At 40.2% G+C, this 16971-nt stretch overlaps 1 protein-coding gene across 1 annotated transcript in view; it reads left to right on the top strand.

Annotated features, from left to right (window-relative positions):
* Positions 1 to 16629, top strand: part of LOC117345759 (phospholipase A2 inhibitor and Ly6/PLAUR domain-containing protein-like) — a 114939-nt gene extending 98310 nt beyond the window's left edge. The window contains exon 5 of the mRNA XM_033914878.1: positions 16279 to 16629. Coding sequence (XP_033770769.1) covers positions 16279 to 16397 — 119 coding nt within the window. The 3' untranslated portion in view covers positions 16398 to 16629. The remainder of the gene's footprint in view (positions 1 to 16278) is intronic.
* The last annotated feature ends 342 nt before the right edge of the window (positions 16630 to 16971 follow it).

The following is a 16971-nucleotide window of genomic DNA, read 5'->3' as shown; positions in this document are numbered from 1 at the left end:
CATTTAGTGGAAATCCACTTGGAAAAATAAAAAGGGCAAACTATGATGACTTACTAAAGTACAAACCATAACAAAAAAATCCAACAGGGTCTGCAGTAAACACAAGCAAAAAACAAAAGAAAAACTGCAGGTCAAAATGTACAAGATGCAGGCTATGTTTATTGTATCAAATATTGATGCAGTTACTAATGTAACCGTATTACAAACCAAGGGATAGATTTAGTAGATAATGACAGGTTGTTCACCCTCTCCAAGGTAGAGCGAATGAGCGGGCACTCTCTAAAGTTAAAAGGGGATAGATTCTGTACAAACGTAAGGAAGTTCTTCTTCACCCAGAGAGTGGTAGAAAGCTGGAATGCTCTTCCTGAGGCTGTTATAGGTGAAAACACCCTCCAGGGATTCAAGACAAAGTTAGACAAGTTCCTGCTGAACCAGAACGTACGCAAGTAAGGCTAGACTCAGTTAGGGCGCTGGTCTTTGCCCTAAGGGCCACCGCGTGAGCAGACTGCTGGACATGATGGAACACTGGTCTAAACCCAGCAGTGGCAGTCCTTATGTTCTTAAAATGACTTGAACCTGTCCCTGAAGAATACAGAGCTTTGTAATATTTCAGAAACTGGGACAAAACTTAAGAACATAAGAACTGCCATCTCCAGATCAGACCTTAGGTCCATCAAGTCCAGTGATCCGCTCACGCGGAGGCCCAGCTATGCATCTTTTGAGGCGATGTGCATCTAACTTGCCCTTAAATCCTAGAATGGTGGGTTCCTCCGCAACCTCCACCGGGAGAGCATTCCAGGTGTCCACCACTCGCTGTGTGAAGCAGAACTTCCTGGTATTTGTCCTGGGTTTGTCCCCCCCTCAGCTTCAGTCCATGATCTCTTATCCTAGTCACATTTGACATCATAAATAACTTTTTATCCTGCTCTATTTTGTCGATTCCTTTTATTATTTTGAAAGTCTCAATCAGATCCCCTCGCAGTCTCCTCTTCTCAAGGGAGAACAGTCCCATTTTTCTAAGTCGTTCTTTGTAGTTCAATTTTTCCATACCTTTTACTAGCTTTGTTGCTCGCCTTTGTACCCTCTCCAGCAGTTTTATATCCTTCTTTAGGTAGGGAGACCAGTGTTGGACACAATATTCCAAGTATGGTCTGACCATTGCTCTATAAAGCAGCATTATGACCCTCTCCGATCTACTCGTGATTCCCTTCTTTATCATGCCCAACATTCTATTTGCTTTCTTCGCTGCCGCCGCACATTGTGCTAACGGTTTCAGGGTCCTATCTATCAGTACTCCCAGGTTCTTTTCTTGATCGCTCTTACCCAGAGTTGCACCTGATATTCTATACTTGTGCTCCTTGTTCTTTCTGCCCAAATGCATTATCTTGCATTTTTCCACATTAAACTTCATCTATCATTTCTCTGCCCATCTCTCTAACTGGCTCAAATCTCTCTGTAGTTCCTCGCTGTCCTGTTGTGATCTGATTGCCCGACATAACTTCGTGTCATCTGCAAACTTGATGATTTCACTGGATGTTCCTTCTTCCAGGTCGTTGATGAAAATATTGAATAAGATGGGCCCAAGAACCGATCCCTGGGGCACACCGCTAGTCACTTTCTCCCAGTCTGAGAGCTTCCCATTTATGCCCACCCTCTGCATTCGTTTTCCAGCCATTTGCCTATCCATATTAGTATGTCTCCCTCTATTCCATGGCTTTGTAATTTCTTGAGAAGTCTTTCGTGTGGGACTTTGTCGAACGCTTTCTGGAAGTCCAAGTATAATATGTCCACTGGTTCCCCGTTATCGATTTGTTTGTTTACTGTTTCAAAGAATTGTAGTAAATTTGTCAAGCATGACTTCCCTTTCCTGAAGCCATGTTGACTGGCTCTCATCAGGTTGTGTGTATCCAAGTGCCGGATTATGCTATCTTTAATCAGCGCTTCAATCATCTTCTCAGGGACAGACGTAAGACTCACCGGTCTGTAGTTGCCCGGTTCTCCTCTTGATCCTTTTTTGAAAATTGGGGTGACGTTTGCTATCTTCCAGTCGTCCGGTATCTGTCCAGTTCTAATTGACAGGTTAGCAAGGTTTTTCAGTAGTTCTCCGATTTCTACCTTCAGTTCCTTTAAAACTCTCAGGTGAATTCCATCCATTCCAGGGGATTTGTCACTTTTACGTTTGTCGATCAGGTAGTATATCTGGTCCAAATCCACTTCTGCTGTGGTGAGGTTGCCCTCTGTTTCTCCCTTGAACACTTTCACTGTTTCAGGTATTGATGTAATGTCTTCCTTCGTAAAGACAGACACAAAGAAGGATTTTAGTCTGTCTGCATTTTGTCTGTCTTCTTTGATGTACCCTTTTCTTCCCTGGTCATCCAGCGGACCCACTGCCTCTTTTGCCGGTTTTTTCCCTTTTACATATCTAAAAAAGGGCTTGAAGTTTTTGGCCTCTTGCGCTATTTTCTCCTCATAGACCTTTTTGGCATCCCTCACCGCCTTGTGACATTGCTTCTGATCGTCTTTGTGGCTGTTCCAAGCTTCTGTTGTTCTTTCTCGTTTCCATTTTTTTTAAGGAGTTCTTCTTTTCTCTTACGGCATCCTTCACCTCTTTAGTGAGCCATGCTGGTTCTCCTTTGCTTTTATTTTTCCGTCCTTTGGATATCTGCAGAATGTAGAAATTTTGTTCTTCTGTGACAGTATTTTTCAGTAGGGACCATGCCTGAGCTACCATTTTAATTGTGTATATCCTTTCTTGAGCCTTTTTTTTACCATGGCTCTCATGCTATTATATCTTCCTTTTTTAAAGTTGAGGGTCGTGGTTAAGGTTTTGATATGTTTTCCCTTCCCGATGTCAAGTTTAAAGTTGATCATGTTGTGATTGCTCGTCCCTAGCGGGACCGTGACCTCAATTTCTTTAGTCTTACCAGTAATGCCATTTAGGACCAAGTCCAAAGTGGCATTCCCTCTCGTCGGCTCTCCCACCATTTGTTCTAGGAAGCAGTCCCCTATCATTTCTAGGAACTTTGTTTCTTTGCCGCAGTTCGAGGTTCCCAGGTTCCAGTCTATCCCCGGGAAGTTGAAGTCTCCCATGATCATCACACTGCCTGTTTTACATCCTTGTTTGATTTCCTCTATAATTTCCAAGTCTGTCTCCTCCGCCTGTCCTGGGGGTCGATAATAAAGGCCAATTTTTGTGTCAGTACCGTCGGCTTTCCCCTGACCTTTAGTTTAAAGCCTTTTCAATGGCCCTCTTCATGTTGCCTGCCAATACTCTTGCTCCTTCCTTGGTGAAATGTAATCCGTCTTTTCTGTAATACCTGTTTCTTCCCCAAAACGCCGTCCAGTTGTGCATGAAGTCAAAACCTTCTTCTTCGCACCATCTTCTCATCCAGGCGTTTATCGCTCGCAGTTCCTCTTGCCTCTTCTCATCTGCTCTTGATACTGGGAGGATCTCGGAGAAGGCCACCTCACCTCCCTGACTTTCAGTTTTCTTCCGAGTGAATGGAGCTGGCCCTTCATTTCTTCCCTGTCATACTTCCGTCCGTTCACATCATTGGTTCCCACGTGGATAAGCACAGCAGTGTCCTTTCCTCCTGCGTTGTCTATGATTCTGGTGATCCTGTTGGCCACATCTTTCACTCTTGCTCCGGGCAGGCAAGTGACGAATCTATCCTCTCTTCCTCCTGTGGTATGGCTGTCCACATGTCGTATAATGGAGTCTCCTACAATGATCCCCATTTTCTTTATTTGGGGGTTCCTTGGGGGTCATAAGTCCACATCCATGGTGCAGGGCTGATCTTCTCTCTCCTGTGATACATCCCCATGCAGTCTCCTTCTTCCTTTAAGTGAATGGTCGCCCTCTATCTCTGGTTCAGACCCATCAGTAATTGTAGTGGTGTCTCCTCTTGTCTCATCTAGGCCTTCTTCCTGGGTTGTTTGGGTATAGTTCTCCAGCCCTGGGGCCTCCACATGTTGCTGGTGGGCTTCCTCAATGAATCTCTCTAGCTCATTGATCTCTGTGTTGGTACTGGACTCCATTAGTAACTTCTCCTGTTAGGATTTCATCTTCAAAGGTGAGGAGTTCTCTTAGTTCCATCACTGTCTCCTCTAGCCGCTGTACTTGCCGTTTCAGGCTATCCAGCTCCATGCACCGAGTGCAAATGTATGCCCGAATCCCTGAGGGGAAGTAGTCATACATATTGCAGCTGGTGCAGAAGACTGGAAAGCTCATCGTCTGACTTCCTTGGGCTATCATTTCCTGCTCCCCTTCTGAAGTTGTCTGGGCTATCTGTTGCGAACCTTCAGTTTCTGTCGGCTGGATGTGACCTGGTTTCCTGCTTTCAGTCCTCCTCTCTTGGTTCCTCTGCTGGTGCTGCTGTGTTATTGGTGAGTGCTTGGTTCCTCTCTTGGTGTGTGGTGTGTGAAAAGTGGTGTCTGCTTTGCAGCTAGCTAAAAAAAAGAAAAACATAGAACTTGTAGCTTACGTTCTAGGTCACTCTGCTGGGCGGCCTGGTTTCCTGGCTCCTTCTTGAGCCTCCTTCGCAAAGGCGCTCTCGCTAAGGTGAGCGCCTTTGCCACGCGCCCAATGGCTGCGCGCCGTTGGCTCCTCTCCTTTTAAGGGGGAGCTCGGTGGGGGTGAGCGGAGCTTACTCTCACCTCTCCCCTTGGATATTTCTCTGCTTTTCCTCTCTTTCTCTGCTCCCTGCTCTTATCTTCCTACTGCTGGCTCTCTTTCTTTCTCTCTCTGCTCCCAGCTCGTTTCTCCCTTAGTGCTGGCTCCTGATTGTTTAGTCAGCCGTTGGCTCCTCCCTTTTTAAGGGGGAGGTCGGATGGTGACTCGGTGGTGGTGGACGGAGCATACTCTCGCCTCTGCCCCTGGATCTCTCTCTGCTTTTCCTCTCTTTCTCTGCTCCCTGCTCTTATCTCGCTACTGCTGGCTCTCTCTCTCTCTCTCTCTCTCTCTACTTCTTGCTCGTTTCTCTCTTAGTGCTGGCTCCTGCTTCTTTAGTCAACCGTTGCCTCCCCTTTTTAGGGGAAGCTAAGAGCATCAGAAATATTTGTATGAATCTTACCCTTTTCATCTTTAATGGCCACAATCTTTTTCGCTATGTTTTCTAGCCTTAAGATAGTTTGCTAACACTCTCCCCGCCTTATTCGAGCTTCTATAATACACTGTTTGTTGAAGGAACAAATCTTTCCTAGCCACTTGTGAGCTAATAGTATTATATTTGTATTTAGCAGCCATCGGGGCATTTAAAGTTACTTGATTCCATTGTAAAGCCAATTTTGATTCTAGGTCAGAAATAATCTCTTCTAAGTTAGAAAACTCAAGTCTAAGGAACTTCCTAACATGATCTGAATAAGCTATGATCTGCCTTCTTAAAGTTGCCCTAAAGGCATCTCACAAGGATTCTAAAGATATCTCCACAGAGGTATTAATCTGAAAAACTCATTAATTTTTATTTGTATTTCGTCAAGAAATTTTGAGTCAGCAAGCAATGTATTATTAAATCTCCAGACAGGTATCTGAGGCTCTTCTTTAGTAAATTGATATTTGATTCAGATACCTGCATGGTCTGTAATAATAATAAGGTCTATATTTGTTTTTAAAACCTGATGAATTAAATGATTTGATACTAAAAACTAATCTATTCTTGAGAATGATTTATGTACTTGAGAGCAAAATGTGAACTCTCGAGCATTAAAGTTACGAATCCGCCATATCTCTTAAACCACAAATATTCATAAAATGATTTAAACCCAAAGATTTCATATGTCTACTAGGTTGCTTATCCATATATGGGTCCACTACAGCATTGAAGCATCCGGCAATAATTAAGTTAGGCGTAGCAAGTGAAAGAATTACTTGTTGGGAGTTTTTTTTTTAAATCCACCTGATTAGTATTAGGAGCATAAAGGTTAAAAAGCATCAGAGTATCATTTCCTAAAGCCATAGTAACATAGAACCATCTACCCATTGGATCAGCATGAACGTCATCAAAATTAGGAGATATCTTCTTATTAACCAGAATTGCCACACCAGCCTTTTTTCCTACAGCTGAAGCAAAAAAAAACAACAAAAAACAAACCAATGCTTCTCCTGCAGACAAATAAGTCTCTTGCAAAAAATATATATCAGCTTGTTGTTTTTTCAAAAAGGTAAGTATCTTTTTCCCTTTGATGGGATGATTGAGTCCATTAACATTTAATGAGAAAAATGTTAAAACCATTTAGTTAGATTCAAAGGAACTAGAATCTTAATACGCATATTAGTTCCCACCAGCTTCAAATATAATTCCACATGCATCCAGGACCCCAACCTTTTAAAACCCCATTTCCCACTCTTATCCACCCTTCTGAAATAACCCATATACTTTGGTGCATGCATGAAGACTCACATTCTCCATCTTCCCCCTTACACCAGGAATTCTCCCTTAAGAAGTCTACAAAAATCTTGCCCTTTTCATAAAATTAAATTCAAACTAAATTTTAAATTTTAAGGAGCTGACTCTAACCAATCATTGCTTAAAGATATAACAATCAATGAATGCCATTCCCACAAACAGCAAAATTGAACACAGTTCAAAATACACCAAATAAAATTTAGTCATCCAGATCTTCAATCAAAAAAGAAGAAATAATGGTATAGTAATGATGCTGTAACAAGGAAAAACCTTAACAATAATAATGATATGATATTATCAATGTAGGGATTAAATAAGCTAAAGATATTAATTTATTTAGATCAAAAACAAACTGCTATTCCCAAAATAGACTGGATGTAGCTAAGGACACAATCTGTTTGGAATAAGGAGAAAACTCTATTCCCTTAATAGCTTAAATCTAGCTAAAGACATTAATCAGTTTGGAACAAATCTCATCATTCTATAATTAGATTAGATGTAAAGTGAAAACATAATAACCAGAAATTAAAATAAATGAATTCAAAAAAAGAAATATTAATAATAATGTTGCTAATACTAAGAAATTAAATGAAATTAAGGTCCTTGGTCTGATATGGAAAGATCTAAAATGATACCGAAAGGTTATATCTAAACAGGAATGAATATCCTAAAGGAATAATAACTGTATTATTAATCCTAACAGATAATTAAAGCTAAAGACATTAATCCATTAGGATGAATACAATAATAAGAGAGAGGATGACCGAGGACAATAAATTAAATAAATGAAAGATGTTTTAATATCGGTATTATTACTACCAACAGATTAAATGAATTTAAGACATTACGGTAATCTATTAGGAAAATATCAAAAATTATAAACCCAGAAAAATTAAATTATAATCAAGGGCCATAAATTAAATAAATGAAAAATATCTTAGTAATGGTGTTATTGTTACTAACAGGTTAAATAGACTAAAGACATTAAACTGTTAAGAAGATATCTTAAAATATAAACCAGGAAAAATTAAATAAATACATTAAAGGTACTGTAGTAATGATGTTAATACTACTAACAGATTAAATAAGCTAAAGACATCAATCTGTTAGAAAAATCTAATAACAAAAAGTAGAAGAATAAACAAGGACCATAAAATGAATAAATGAAAGATATCTTAATAATGGTATTATTATTATTAATAGATTAAATAAATTTAAGATATTAATCTGTTAAGAAGATATCTTAAAATTATAAACCACAATAACTTAACAAACTTAACCAACTAATTAAATAAGAAATAAATAATTACTAAAAAAGTAAAAAAAAAATAATAGGGGTGTTATTGATGCTAACAGATTAAATAAGCTAGACATTAATCTGCTAGCAAGGAATGATAATGAAGAAAGCCTGTAAATTAAACAAATAGAATAAAAAAATTGTTGGAATTACAAATTACTGCTAACAGTGTTACTAATAGATTAAATGAGTATAAGACATTAATCTATTAGGATGAGATATTGAAATCATAAATAGCTGTAGTAACCACACAGGATAACTTAGAAAATATTGTAGCAGAATTAAATTAAACTAAAGAAGTATATCATAAATCATAGATAAGGAATAATAATTAAAAGAAAATTACTAATATTACAATGATGTAAGATATTGTCATAACATGAACAGATTAAATAAAACTCAAGACATTAATCTGTTATACATATATCTTACTAAACAAAAGCGATAGAATATTGAGATAAAATAAAAAAGCCAATCCTAAAGTATCTCAAATAATGTACCCAAAAGATACTAACCAAATGATATAGATAAAATAAATCAAAGTACAACGAGGGAATCCTCCTAATTTTCATGGAGCTTCAATGAATGCCAATTTCCCCCCTTTTTTAAATCAGATAATCTTTCGAATAGCATCTTTCCTTCTTCTTTTCTTGTTCTTATCTTTTCAGCAGTATCGTTATAATGTCTCTGGGAAGAGAAACTAATAGTTATTATTTATTTCAATTTCTATCCTATCTTCCCAGTAGCTCAGAAGAGGTTACAAGTCAACATTCACAATGGAAAACATTTTGGACAGTACAAGACTATACAGCAACTTAAGTAATAATAATAACTTTATTTTTGTATACCGCAATACCACAAACAGTTCAAAGTAGTTTACAATGCAAGAGACTGTACATACACAGCGAAGATACAATGCATGGGAATGTACTATGCAGTTGAGAGCAGTTTACAAGGCAGGGGACTGTACATATTCAGCATGGGTGTTTATATAGCGAAGATACAGTGCAAATTTACAATGCAAGAGTCTGTGCATATACAGCGGAGATATTTATACAGTGAAAATACAGTGCGAGAGACTTATAGAACAGGATATGATGCAAGAGACTGTATAATGCGGTTGAAATGTATTACTATGCAAAGAAAGTTATATTCTGGTTATTCTGTTAGAGTTTGGTTATTCGGGGGGGAGGGGTTTGAGAAATTTATCATAGAGGTAAGATTTGAGAGATTTCCTGAAGGATGTGTAAGATGGGGCAGATGAGAGAGTTCTATTAAGGAATCTTTTGTAGGTGCATCCCTTTGGGGATGGGTAAGCAAACAGATAGGCATTGCGCGTTCGATTGGTGCCTGGGAACGTGAAGTGATGAGACAGATATATCGGGGACATGCCAGTTAAGATTTTGAAGCAGAGGCAGGCGAATTTGAAGATGACTCTCGCTTCTTTTGGCAACCAGTGAAGTTTTCTGTAGTAAGGGCTGACATGGTCTGACTTTTTGAGGCCATAGATTAGGCGAACGGCGGTGTTTTGAATGAGTCTCAGACGTTTGATGGTTTTCTTGTAGGAGCCCAAATATGATATTACAGTAATCCAGGGTGCTTAAGATTAGGGATTGGACCAGCAGTCTGAAGGAAGGTAGGTCAAAGTAATGTTTGATGGTACGGAGTTTCCAGAGGGTGTGGAAGCATTTTTTGACCTGAGCATTGGTGTGGTCTTCGAAGGTCAGGCAGCGGTCTAGGATGACTCCCAGGATTTTGATGGTGGGGTTGATAGGGTAAGTTAGACCGTTGAGTTGTAGGGTGGTGGTTGTTAATTTGTGGTTGGGACTTGCAAGGAAAGGTTTATTTTTTTCTGGATTTAGTTTTAGTTTGAACCGGGTGGTCCAGTGTTCGACCATGGTGAGTACTGAAGAGATGTGCTGTTCTGTTTCTTGTGATAGCGAGGAGATGGGGATGACAATTGTAATGCCATCTGCATAAATGTAGGATTTCAGCTTTCGGGCAGATAGCATGTGTCCCAGTGAAGCCATGTAGATATTGAATAGGGAGGGTGATAGGGGGGAGCCTTGTGGAACTCCACAGGGATTGGACCAGGTATGGGAGTAGGTTCCCTCATTGTGGACTTGGTAGGTGCGGTTTTTTAGGAAGCCTGTGAGCCAAGTTAGTACCTGTCCCGAAATGCCTATAGAATCGAGGCAACTAAGCAGAATGTCATGGTCTACCAGGTCAAAGGCACTACTGAGGTCGAACTGTAGTAGCAGAGCGCTGTTTCCCTGGGAGAATAGTTGGAGGAGGTAGTCTGTTAGTGATGCTAGGACGGTTTCCGTGCTGTAGTTAGTGTGGAATCCAGACTGGGAGTCATGAAGGATGTCGAACTTCTCGAGGTATGACATGAGGTCCCGGTTGACAAGGCCTTCCATGATTTTGAGGAAGAGGGGTATGTTGGCAATGGGTCTGTAGTTTGTGGCTGTGGAGAGTGGTTCTTTGGGGTTTTTGATAGTTGGAGATATGAGGATGTGGCCGAGTTCCAGCGGGTAGTAGCCGGTGGACAGGCAGAAAGTGACCCAGTTGAAGAGCTCCACTTTGAAGGGGGGGGAGCTATTTTCATGATGGAGGGTGGGCAGTTATCTAGTAGGCAGTTGGATTTGGAATATTTAGAGTATAGCTTGAGAAATAGGTTCCAGTCTGGGTTTTCAAAGCGATTCCACGTCATGTCTGCAGTTGAACCTTCATTGTTTGGGGCAGGTAGGTTGGTTAGTGGGGTGGTGTTTGTTGTTGCAAGAGAGGTTTTTAAGTTATGAATTTTTTTGGCGAAGTACTTGGCTAGGTTTGTTGGGGAGGGAGGAAGGTCTGTGGGTGAGCTTTTATATGAGTTGATGTCAAATAAGGAGTTGACTAATCTGAAGAGTTTATTGCTGTTCAGGGATGGGCTATTGATTGATTGGGCATAATATTTGGAGCGTTTCTCTTTGATCATTCTTTTGTATTCGATAACTTTGATAAGTACAATTTGGACAGTTCAAAGACTACACAGCAACTTAAGTACAGGAGAATGCAGAAAGGAGGGGGAATATAAGGGGGTCAAGGGGTAGTTTGCAGTTAGAATTTCAGTTGAAAAGGAGGGTCTTTACTGCTTTCCAGGTCATCAAAGAGTTCTGTAGTATGATTTGTGGGGGAAGTTGGTTCCATAGATGGGGGATGAAGTGGCTGTAGGAGCGTTTGCGGGCGATTTCTGACAGGAGAGACCTTCCTGGGGGTACATAGGCATTTCTCCGTTTCAGAGTGGAGGAGGCGGATGGGGGTGTACAGGGTTAGCTTGGATCCTATGTATGCTGGGATGGTGGCGTAGATTCTTTCATGTGCTATCACCAGGGCCTTGAAAGCACAACTTTGGTTGATCGGGAGCCAGTGCTCTGCGTGGGGAACTGGGGATATATGGTCATGGTAGTTGAGGTTGTGCAGGAGATGGATTGCTGTGTTTTTTACGCACTGGAGGCATTTGAGATCTTTTTTGGCCATTCCATTAAATAGGGAGTTACAGTAATCCATCCTGGAGATAACATAGGCGTAGAGGAGTTGGGCTAGGTCAGATTTGGAGATGTAAGGCTTGATTCTTCTCAGTTGGCGGAGGTAGTAGAAGGAGGTGGAGGCTATTTGAGATATGTGGGTGGACAGGGACAGGTGACCATCTAATGTTACTCCTAGGCTAGGTACCTGATCTGCTGCTGTTAGTGAGGTAGAGTCCCATGATAGAGCTGGGCGTGTGTATTTGGTACTTTTTTTCCTAATCCATAAGAGTTCGGTTTTGGAGGTGTTCAGCTGTAGTTTGTTGTTTGACATCCAGGTTTTTATGTAAGAGAGGCAGAGTTGGAGGTTATCAATTTGAGATGATCAGTTTTTACCTAGTGGGAGGAGTAGCTGGATGTCATCGGCATAAGAGTGAATTTTGATGTTGTACTTCTGGGCTATATAATAATAATAATTTATTTCTTATATACCGCAAAAGCCATAGTAGTTTGAGGCGGTGAAGAAGGGCTGGACAGTCAGCGAAGGTTTTTAATGGTACAGTCAGAGAAACTAAGTGCCAGAGAAAAAAAAGGTACAATCAGGGAAAATGGTACAATCAGCGAAAAATGGTACAATCAGCGAAAGATGGAGTAAACAGAGAAAAGGCACAATTAGAGCAAAAAAGTACAATAAAGAAGATCAGGACAATCTGCATAAAGGATAAATCTAAAAAATGTAGGTATAACAAGGGGGTATATATAGTGGATATGGGCGTTTAGGTTGTAAATCTGGTAAATAGATTAGATTTTAGTAGTTTCCTGAAGTTTAGGTAGGATGGGGCACATGAGATGATGTGGGCCAGCCAGTTATTGATCTGACCTGCTTGAAAGGCGAGAGTTCTATTTAGATATCTTTTGTAGCGTCAGGCCTTTAGAGTAGGAGAGCTGAACAGGTGGGTTCTGCATGTGTGTTTGGATGGGTATCTAGGACAAGTCTGATATAGAGGTTAAAAAAGAGGAGGGATAAAAGGCGCCTTAGGGAACACTGTGTTTGATAGGTTTGGGGTCATATTTGATCGGCCCTCGTAGGACTGTTTGGGTTCTTTGGTGAAGGAAGGAGGTGAACTATTGGAGGGCTGAGTCCTTGATTCCGAGGTCACAGAGTCTGGATAAGAGGAGATGATGGTCGGCAGCATTAAAGGCAGCGCTGAGGTCAAGTAGGACCAGTAGGGCATCGCTGCCTTTGTAGAGTATTAACCAACTGTCATCTATGATTTAAAGCTGTAATGAAGCATCCCCAGGAACAGAGAAATCCAATTGTAAAAGCAGGACAAAGTTTGTAGATTTTATTTATATCCTCATCAACACTGAAAAACTTTACAATTTATATATTCAGGTCATGGGTTCCAAATGTTGATTTATGTAATCTTGTAATGTAGTTTTGTTGTTATGAGTGATCCTCATAACTATTGGATATAATAACCCGTATGTAGCGCCCAGCTGCCGCAACTGAGGATGGAGGAGTAGAAACTGTTTCTTCAAATTAGCTGTAAATTTAGCAAAGTCAGGTAACAACAAAATTTTAGCTTCTTGCCATTTCAGGGTTTTAGTTTGCTTGGTAGCAGTTAAAATTTCCAAAGCATGTTGAAAGCGAAGAACCCTGAAAATCATACATCTAGTGCCGTTTTGTTTGTTAGTTGCACGCGATGGTATGCGGTGGGCCTGCTCAATTTCCAACGGAAACTTCAGCTTCAGGGAGAGCAAATTAGGTAAAAATTCTTCTAAGAAATGTATCATGCTTGGACCCTCTACCCCTTCTGGAAGACCCAATAATTGTATGTTATTTCTTCTACTTCAATTATTGGCATCTTCAAGTTCCTTTGTTAGACGCACCACTATTTTATGATCAGATTTGCACTGGTTTAAACTGCTTTCAGTTTCTGATACATGATGTTCTAGTTGCTCCGTATGAGCTTTGCATACCGTCATTTGCTGTGAGGGATTAACCACTTCTTCTTGAACAGTGTTCAACTTCGCTGAATTCTCCTGGAGCATTTCTTTTATGGTTCGCAGCTCCACCATCATTTGCTCTAGGATTACAGCCAAGTCTTTCAGGAAAGGCACTTTTAAAGGCGTATTCGGATCCGGCTTAGGCCGTTTGGCTGTGCCTGCCGCAGCAAAAGCTGCATCCAGTCTGGTTTACCTCCTGGAAGCCATAAATTGTTATAAAGTTGTTATAGAGCAAGTTCTTATGTTTTTAGGAGGAAAATCGAATCTAACTCACTGATAAATTAACTGACTTGTGAACTTGAGGGAAGAGCTGTAAGATCACTTGTCCATCTTGCTCTGCATCCAAGCCATGCCCCCCAAGAGAATATTGTGAATTCTGGAGACCGCATCTTCAAAAAGATATAGAAAGGATTGAGTTGGTCCAGAGGAAGGCTACTAAAATGGTCTTCATCATAAGGCATATCAGGACAGACTTAAAGATCTCAATATGTATACTTTAGAGGAAAAGTGGGAGAGGGAAGATATTTATTTTATTTATTTTAAAGTTTTCTATACCATTTAAAACTAAATGGTTTGCAGAATTACGTGCATAATTTAAAAACAAAATCATCATGACATAGACATACAAATAATCCTCAAAAATCATATCTACAAACTAAAACCATGTTAATAAAGGTCGTAAATAGTTCATCAGCTTTGCCAGGAAGGGCAATTATTGATTAGAAAAAGACATCTACAAATAGTTGCATCTTGAGTAGTTTCCTAAATATGCATGCGCATGAGTTGAGTCTCTTTCATTTGAAAGGAAGCTCTGGAATGAGAGGGCATTGGATGAAGTTAAGAGGTGATAGGTAGAGAATGACACGGGGAAAAATTTGTTCCCATCTCCATCCTGGCACCGCGAGCTCAGTCCCCGTCCCCATCCCCGCAAATCATCTGATCCCATACACACAAGCCTTGAATAGTTTTATACTGAACTTATTTTCTTAAAGTATAAAAAGAAACAATATTCTGTACAATTGACATTTATAAATCAAAGTTCTGGTTGCTGAACTAGAGAAAGAGATGTTCAGTCCCACTCTCTGTTCCCCATTTCCCTTCAGCCTCTGTTCCTTTCCACTCCTTCCCTCTCTCCACCCCCCTTCAGCAGCCCTCGCACAGTCGGTGCATCTCCTTCCCTTCCCCTTACCTTCGTGGCACATTTTAATTTAATTTGTTCAAGCAGTCTGAATCTGAAGTCGCGTGCATCTGTGAAAGCTTCTTCTCTGACGCAACTGGAAGTTGCGTCAGAGGAGAAGCTTCCACAGATGCACACGACTTCAGGCTTGGGCTGCTTCAACAAATTAAATTAAAACGCGCCACGAAGGTAAGGAGAAGGGAGGTAGGGAGATAGATGCGGTGGCGATCGATAGGTAGGTAGGGAGGCAATCAGTAGGTAGGAGGGAAGGAGATAGATATGATGGCGATTGGTAGGTAGGAAAGAGGGAGGGGGCTGCATGCAATTGGTGACCACGCGCGTTCCCTCCCTTAATTGCAGAGATTAAGCTCTATGTGGTGGTGGATGGCCTTGTCCCCATACCCGTGGTGAGCACTTTCTCCCTACCGTTTTGGCGGTTACCCGCGGCTACTGGCGGCTAGCCATGGGTAACAGCCACCGTGTCATTCTCTAGTGATAGGCTCAGGAATAATCTAAGGAAATACATTTTTTACAGAAAAGGTGGTAGCTGTGTGGAAGTCTCACGGAAGAAGTGGTGGAAACAGAGACTGTGTCTGAATTCAAGAAGGCATGGGATAGGCTCGTGGGATCTCTTAGAGAGAGGAAGAGAAAATGGTTACTGCAAATGGGCAGACTAGATGGGCTATTTGGCCTTTATCTGCCATCATGTTCCTATGTTTCTGTTTTTCTATGTTTCTATAAATTCATTCTAACAATCGTTCTTTTAATGTTCTTTTAAATAGACATTTAAATAAGACGGCACAAGCACTGCCGTTAAAAAAGACATCATATGCCCACTTGCTCATGTCACTCATTACAAATTACCACAGCATTTTTCAGAACTTATCTGCTGTTTAATCAACTGACACCTTATTTGTAACATCAGCGAACTGCAGACCAATCAGATATCTAAATCAGCGACAACCAGTCCAACTCTTCTTTCAGACCCCCCGGGATTAGGGCATTTCAAAGAAAAATCCAGAATTGTTCTTTCCAATTAAATATTTTCTCAGTGTTACCACCCTCCCACCTGATTTCCACTGTACCCAATATGCACCATTTGATGTCATAGAGTGTCTCATTAATTGCCAATGGTGGACTAAGGGAACTATATCATTCTCCGTGCAGACTCTACTGTAGATTTATGTTCAGTTAATCTGATTTTATTGAACGAAGAGTGCACCCAACATATATTTTTTGACAAGGATGTTATATTAAATACATTATATATGTTGAGTCACAAACTGTTCTTCCTATTACTTCAATATATATTTCCTGGTTTTGGATGGATCCATTGTAGTCCAACTAAAGCATTTGTACACCTTTGACAAAAGCCACAGGCCATTTGATATTTTCACTCATTATTAACCTGATGTGTTCTTATTTTGGTATTTAAAAATTCACTGATGTGAAGATACCCCCCCCCCCAATTCTTTTTAAAACATATAGCTTAAAGGAGTTACAATTGTTACATAGAAAATCAAGGTGATTATATGTTATAAACATAGGTCATAGTTCAAGCCATATTTACATTTTTGGTAGAAATAAAATGTACCAGTGATGGTCTATAATTAAGCTAGATCAAGCATTATTGTACATCTTGGAACAAAGGATGATAATGATCGATTTCAGTTATGATATATGCACTAGCTTGGCCAGGTAAGTATATAGTAGTTGGATGAACAAGCACATCGACAAGACTTCTAAACGACTGGTTCAGTGAGCTCATGGTGGTCATATGATTAAATAAGAGGATGGGTAACATAATACAGTAGGTAGGAGGAAACTTCCATTTGAACATGCTTTGAGCAGTAAAAATGACTTATAATTTCTCTCTTTGAACAGGTCTTCCATTTGGAAAACATGCCTCACGGGGATGCATTTCAACTGGATGCTGTGAGATTTGCCTTCCATTGCTAAAAGGAATGACGTACACTGAAATTAAGAATTTCACCTGTATGTAACACATCAGAAAGCATCTCTTCAATCTCATATCTTGATCAGATGCTGCCTTTTCTTTCCCTTTGCAATTGTTTTGATTAGATTAAACTAAGATTAACTACTATGATCATTCCAACTGGACTCAGCCATACTTGAAGTCCTAGATCCTGGAGTTTGTCAGTTCTCAAGATTTGTATGGAATTACCTTAAAATCAATAGTTAATTAAATACTCAAAGGAAAAAATAAATAAATGATTGACTATAATCTTTTGTCCTTATCATTCATGTGTTATTGCTTTGTTAATCAACATACCATACACGCAGACACTTTAACATACACTGAGCAGATAAAAGCTTTAGACCTAATATTCAAAGGATTTATGTTTTTAACTTTAAGAGCTAAGAGGTTCACAATTGAAACAGAAATACGTCTAAAAACCCGCCTAAATTGGCACTTGGACAACCTAAAAGACAGGTCGTCCAAGTGCCGATAAGCTATACTGATGTTGCTGACACTTGTAGTGTTACTACCTAATATACCCCCTCCTTTACTAATGTGTAGGGTGGGTTTTAGCGCCAGCAGCAGCAGTAACTGCT

Source organism: Geotrypetes seraphini, chromosome 11, assembly GCF_902459505.1.
Source record: "Geotrypetes seraphini chromosome 11, aGeoSer1.1, whole genome shotgun sequence".
In the NCBI taxonomy this organism is placed as follows: Eukaryota; Metazoa; Chordata; class Amphibia; order Gymnophiona; family Dermophiidae; genus Geotrypetes; species Geotrypetes seraphini.
The sequence above is the reverse complement of the archived record's forward strand: the minus strand, read 5'-3'. Positions and strand labels throughout refer to the sequence as shown.